Source organism: Rhinichthys klamathensis, unplaced genomic scaffold (genome assembly GCF_029890125.1).
Source record: "Rhinichthys klamathensis goyatoka isolate OS25496 unplaced genomic scaffold, OSU_Roscu_1.1 h1tg000858l_1, whole genome shotgun sequence".
Classification (NCBI taxonomy): domain Eukaryota; kingdom Metazoa; phylum Chordata; class Actinopteri; order Cypriniformes; family Leuciscidae; genus Rhinichthys; species Rhinichthys klamathensis.
Window position 1 is genome coordinate 1 of NW_026607227.1, and position 6,881 is coordinate 6,881.

At 35.4% G+C, this 6,881-nt stretch overlaps 1 protein-coding gene across 1 annotated transcript; it reads left to right on the top strand.

The window, feature by feature from the left end:
- Positions 1–6: 6 nt before the first annotated feature.
- Positions 7–4,601, top strand: LOC130078385 (carbonic anhydrase; the record flags this gene model as incomplete). The annotated part of the gene is made up of 6 exons (XM_056243872.1): positions 7–49; positions 1,988–2,106; positions 2,359–2,451; positions 2,545–2,607; positions 2,715–2,870; positions 4,461–4,601. Coding segments are annotated over 6 exons (594 nt in total), but the record flags the coding sequence as incomplete, so codon positions are not given.
- Positions 4,602–6,881: the final 2,280 nt, after the last annotated feature.

Here is a 6,881-nt window from a genome sequence, read left to right on the forward strand (position 1 = left end):
AATGGCCATTCATTCCAAGTGGATTTCACTGATGACGACAACAGCTCAAGTTAGTTTATTACTGCTCTTTGTGCTTATTTTCAATCTCTTAAAACAATTATTAAGATACAGCTGAGAATGTATTAATTTTGTTTATTTATTTGCATTTTACCTTGGCATAGTCACACTTTCATATTTATCAACATTCTGGGGATTTTGTCAGGGCAATATTTGGCAACACTTTTTGAGCATGTCCTTCTTAAAATATTCATCTTTTGTCCTTGAACCCATAACAAGTGTAACAAATCTGCCCAAAAAAATACTGCAAGACTTTCTTTGCATATCAAATACTAAAATAAATAAAATATGCAAGAATATAAACATCTCAATATTTAACTACTGTGAAAGTCCTCTTCCACGCCTTCTCCTTCCCTATTTCGATTCATCACTAACTTAATTTGTTAACAACTCCAGGGTGACTTATAGTGCTCAAGTCCTCTCCATTTCGGACAGTAAGGATTGCGTGAACTTATGGACTCGTGCGTTTCTATTATTGTGTCCTTGCTTGTACACTAGAGCTTTGCCTCATTGAAATTCCTTTCAGTTTACTCCAATTTATCTCGTACATGAAATCTTTAAATGATGTAAAACTGCTATATGAGCAGCGAATGTGGATGTGTCCCTTCCTCTGCTAGTGGAAATCAGGGTCTTAGAGCTCTGTGTGCTCAAGTGCTAATGCATTCTATTATGAGAGAATGAAAGAATGGAGCCACATATGTATGCCATGGTCGCTCAATGAGAGCAACATGTGCTGAATTTTAATGACCATTTCAAGAGGGGACTCACAGCACACATATGCTTGGAAAATACACGTTTTAAAGAGTGCTACAGAAACACTATAAAAAACTCTTAACAATAACACTTGCATACAAAATGCTTGCTGAAAAGAGATTAAAGAAGTAGCTATATTGATTTATTAGGTGGTGAATATTGAACAGCATGAATTTTTGATTTGTGGTTGCACCTCCTCTTTTGTTGTTAGAGCATCTCTTTTCTTAATTTTTTGAATATTGAACACCCCAAATAATATCCTAAGTAGTCCACTCACATTAACATTGCCCAACAGGCAACCTGTCAGTCTACCAAGTAGGAAGTAAAGGATTGCATGTCACAGTCATTAAGGATGCATAATATACAATATGATCTGATATTAGAGATTTTTTTTAATTCCTTATTTGTATTTATTTATTATTATTATTAAATAGAATATATTTTTATTATCGGCCGATATTTCTGCATGCTAATAATGAATCTCAAAATGAATATCCAATTTTAATAATGTACATTATAATGCTGTAATCCCTAAATTCACTGACAAAAAAATTATATCGGCCATTAATTATTGGTTACCGGCTGTAACATGTAAATAATATTTGCTTATAGATATCTGTCAACATTTCTATCCGGTTGTTAAGTCGTGACGTAACCACTCTCCGATAATACTGTTTCCGGGTCCAAAGGCCGGGTCCTCTCTACCTACCTACCGCTTTCGCCCGAGTTTTAACGTGTTCCCGTGTTGTTTAAATAGATCGGAGTTAAAAAACAAGTGACATTCAACTGTCATTCTACCGCTTTCCCTGTGACGAGAAAGATAAGAGAAAATGGCTGCAGTTGATAAGGTAAGTTACAAATCTTAAACGAATGAAGAAACTTTGGCGCCAGTGGGTGCTATCCCTTAATCCCTAGTAACACCCACTGGCACTGAAGCGAAAAAAGCCCTTAAGAAAAGGGTTTATTTAGTCTAGGATCTGGAGTGGACGAGCAGAGCGCTTGGGCCCGGAAGAGGCTAAACGTCACGCGTGACGTCAGACTTAACAACCGAATACGCATCTTACATTTAATGCTTAAGAGATTGAATCTGAAATACAGTTGTACCATTTTTTTTCTGACTAATGATTTAGTGCTGTTAAAGAAACAACTGAATGATTGGAATAATTGTTTTATGTAGCTCTGGCTGGAGGCCCCGTGACAGGGGTTTACAGGTTGAGACAGTTCCATTTCCATTGGGGAAGCAGTGATGACAAGGGCTCAGAGCACACTATTGCTGGAACCAAGTTCCCCTGTGAGGTAATGAGGCTTTCATATTCCTGCTCCCAGTACCATACATTACAACCAAAGCAACCCTCATTCCTCTGTGTTGTGGTACAGACCGTTCTAATTCTTAAACGTCTCTCTTAAAACTAATTATAGCTCACTGCTCATGAATATTCTTGATGTTCTCTCATGAATTTGTAAATCCCCTCTTTTAAATAAGCCAAGATTTTAAGCTAATTCAGTAATTTTATCGATGTTTCATAACACGTCTCCTCCTTTCTAAAGCTTCATCTCGTTCACTGGAACACCAAGTACCCAAACTTTGGAGAAGCTGCCAGTAAGCCTGATGGCCTTGCTGTGGTTGGAGTTTTTCTCAAGGTCAGGATTTAGCCAAAATCATTTCAAGCATTGCAGTGATTAAATGATATAAAATGATGGATATATGATATATTGTGTGGTTCTGTTTACCAGATTGGTGCTGCCAATCCAAGACTTCAGAAAGTTCTAGATGCTCTGGATGACATCAAATCAAAGGTATCAACAGTAGCAGTCATTTTTAGTCTTATGAATTAGTATATTTACTCCTCTCACTTGCCCTCAGATGTTTTTATTCTTTTACACTATGTCTGTTTCTTCTCCAGGGCAGACAGACTACATTTGCCAACTTTGACCCTAAAACCTTGCTGCCCACATCACTGGATTTCTGGACTTATGAAGGGTCTCTGACCACGCCCCCTTTGCTCGAGAGTGTCATGTGGATTGTTCTGAAAGAGCCAATCAGTGTTAGTCCTGCTCAGGTACTTTATGCATCTATGCTTTTTACACTCTTATACTTACGATTACAGACAGGGACTTCTACTTCTATAGACTTTAGTCATTATCTAGGGATAAGGACTAAAGGATAAGGACTTTATCTTGGGATAAAGATAAGGACTATAGTCCTTAACTTTAGTATGATATTTTGAGTCATCATAACATCATTTTGTCATTTTGTCCACACAAGTTTTGTTAATTTGGAAGAGGAACATGTTTAATAAAGTTTTGCTACTTGGTTGAGTTGAAAAGTTAATAAATACCTAAACAAATACTGTCTGCTTACATATGATAGCACAAATAGGGTCTCAACTTTTAACTTCACTCCTACTTTAAAACTGGGAGGGTCGGTGCTCCATACAGTAGGTTCCTGCTTCTACAAGATTACTTTATCTTAAATATATTGCTTGCCTGACAGCCAATATCACATTTAAGTCAGGCTTGTGCCTTTAAGATAGAAGCCTACACCCTTACATTCAGTACTGGAGAGGAATTAGGGCTTCATTGGAGTCTAAATATTGTTATTATACGTTTTATTCATTCAAGGCTTTATTTTGACCTGTTACTGTCTGAAGCTTTTTATATCACATAAATATATATCACGCCAAATGAATATTACTCAGTTTAGCAAGACGAGGAAGTGTAATTATAATTTTTAAAAAACAATTAGTATTCTACATACACCAAAACACAAATTCTGGACACTGCCGAAAAAAGAAAAATTAGACTTTGTTTGAACTAAATATATTCAAAATATACACTACAATTCCAATGTTTGGGGTCAGTAAGATTTTTTGTATTCACCTCAGTACCAAATCAGCATATCATTTCTGAAGGATCATGTGACACTGAAGACTGGAGTAATGATGCTGAAAAGTCAGCTTTGCCATCACAGGAATATTGCATTTTTTAAATGTATTAAAATAGAAATTAGAAAACAATTATTTTGAATTGCAATAATATTTCACAATATTACTGTTTTCTCTGGATTTTTTAATAAAATAAACGTACCCTTGGTGAGCACAAGACTTCTTTCAAAAATATTAAAAATTCTTACCAACCCCAAACATTAGTGTATACTTGCTCTTCATTAAGGTTGCATTACTACCATAACATTTAGGCTCGAACAACTAAAAGATTGCTCAACCATCACAGACCACATGCCGTGTGTTAATCGTCTTCTGATGCCTTTATGCTCCTTTTCCCAAAATGTGTCTGAGCTAAATATGGTGTAGCACAAGGATTAAGAAGTTTTAAAGCTTGTCTTGAAAATTCTGCATCAGCAGCAGGACCATATCGACAGTGACATAATGTTTTCAAAAAAAAATTGCCCTATTCATTACTGTCCGTCCCTGGTGTAGGCAGTGCTTTTAGCCTGAAGTGGTTATTTTAGTCTCCAGTGGTTAGTCAGAAGAGTCTAACGGCTGCACAAGTGCTCTATGAATGAGCATGGAGCTAAATATAGTAAATATAGGGTGTAATAAGGCTCTGCAAGACTGCCAACAACAGACTAAACACCAAAATCCAAGAGAAAACAATCTAACTGTCTCTCTCTCTCTCTGTCTGTTCTTTAGATGGCTAAATTCCGTAGCCTGCTGTTCACACCGGAAGGAGAGTCACCTTGCTCCATGGTTGACAACTTCAGACCCCCTCAACCTCTCAAGGGACGCAAAGTCCGTGCGTCCTTCAAATAAATTGCTGCATCGAAGCCACAACCCTCCCACTTGCCTTCTGCTTTTGACTGGTTCACAAAAACATTCCCAGTGACATTGCTACTGAAACATCACAGTATTTGTTCTCAATCCAGGCCCTTGCTTACATTGCAGTGGATCTAATCTTCTTAAACTGTCTGTTTGTCATAAATGCCCCTATTATGACTTAACATTAGGAATAATATTTAAAGTGCTTAAACAGTGGTTAGTTACCTACATTTTCCTGGACAAATGGGAAAAATTTAAATCCCAGTTAAGTTTTGATTGCTTCACTTTGCGCTTTTTCTAGATTTGCCGGAATTGCACTATACGCCATGTTATTCAATAGGAAAGACATTATGGTTCTGTTTGGGTTTATGGCAATGTGTGAATATTTCAGCTAAATGTGTGAATGACCAGATGAGTTGAAACTGAACTACCTACAGAAAACCACTCACTAAATGCAACTTGTTGGTAAAGTGATTTACTAAGAGGAATTCCAATGGATTTGCTTTTAAAGATTGCTTCTAAGAATGATGTAACATGATGTTCTGCAGTAGGTATACCATACTAATAAAGATTTCTTAGAATTAAAAGTTAATTGAGCAATATTGCAAACAAATATTATATGTAAATTAGTCATGTATTAGAAATATTATCAGCAATAAATAAATATATTTTAAACTACACTTCCTGTGATTGTTTTCTGTCCATTGCACAATGAATTACGTTAGTGACACAAACTGATATTGAGATCAGCTTTGATACAGAACTGAGGATTTGATAACACAATATAATACAATAAGATCAAATTCAATTGACATTAGTTAATCAAATTAGGTATCATATTTTAACAATGGACAATTTTTTTTACAGCATTTAAAGTTTAATGTTACTTATTAATACACATGTATTGTTCAATGTTATTAATGTTTGATCATAATATAGTATTGTTAATTTATACACAAATGTATTAATTTAACTTTAAATGTTAAAAATGTACTCTACTGTACATCCTTCAAAAATTGAGTTGGGGGGTATTTTTTAAATAAATACTTTTATTCAGAATTCATTAACTTGATCAAAAAGTGACAGTAAAGACATTTATAATGTTACAAAAGCCTTGAAAAAAAGTTATTGTCCTTTAGAAGTTTCTATTCATCGAAGAAATAAATTGTTTCACAGTCTTCACAGAATATATTAAGCAGCACAACTGTTTTCGATATTTATAATAATAGAAAATGTTTCTTGAGCACCAAATCAGCATACAAATGATTTCTGAGGGATCATGTGACACTGAAGAAAGGCTTTGCGATCAGAGGATTAAATTACATTTGAAAATATAGGCTATTAAAAATAGAAATAGTCATTTTACATTATTGGTGAGAAAAAGGGACTTAAAAAAATATGAAAACATTAAAAAATCTTACTGACCCCAAACTTTTGAATTATGTGGTAATTATACTAATATATTTCACATTATTATAATTCAAAAAAATAATGAACAATAGTATACTTATAAATCAACATTCAACAAAAGCCCAATATTCTGGTAATCTGAAGTTGTTAGCCCTGTTATTCAACAACATTTAAGACCAGTTCCTGCGCTTTTTTGTCCTGTGCAAAAGAGCTAGGCCTAAATAACAGATTCAGAGAAGAAGCTGAGCAAAGAAGCCTTACTGCAGACCACCAAACCTTTTAGTTTTAACCAACAAAACCTGCTTTGCTTTTCACACGGCCTTTTGACAAATATATAGAATTAATCTCTTCTTCATTCTAATTTCTGCTACTGTGGTTTGAAGTAATTATCACGAACCATTTCAGCAGTAAAAGAGGAAATTTGTAATGTGAGAACATTCAAGATCAATATCTGTCAAGCACTCTCCGGTTGTCAGTTCTGTGCTCTGTTATCATGGATAAATAATGAGATCATTACCCATAGATACTGTCATAGAGGCTGAGAGAGGCCTTTATCTTGAAAGCTGGCACATCACCACAAATGAGCGCAGTTTTGGATGCCAGTCAGTGTCTCATTAACACATGGCTAATGCTCTTTGTCAGTATCCAGCCTTACGCAACCCATGCTTTGCTGGGGACACGCTTCGTTCTTGAATCTGGGTTGGCATCATCTAGTGGTACAAAGCAGACAACATTTGGTGGTACAATCCACTGCAGTTGCCTTGCAGAGAAACCCTCAACACAAGATCTTCTTGTGAGCTTGAGTGCTAAATTACTTGTTAATAATAATCGCTTTCCATCTGCAGCTTAGTACAGTTTGTCTAATGGCTGCTCTCATGAAAACAT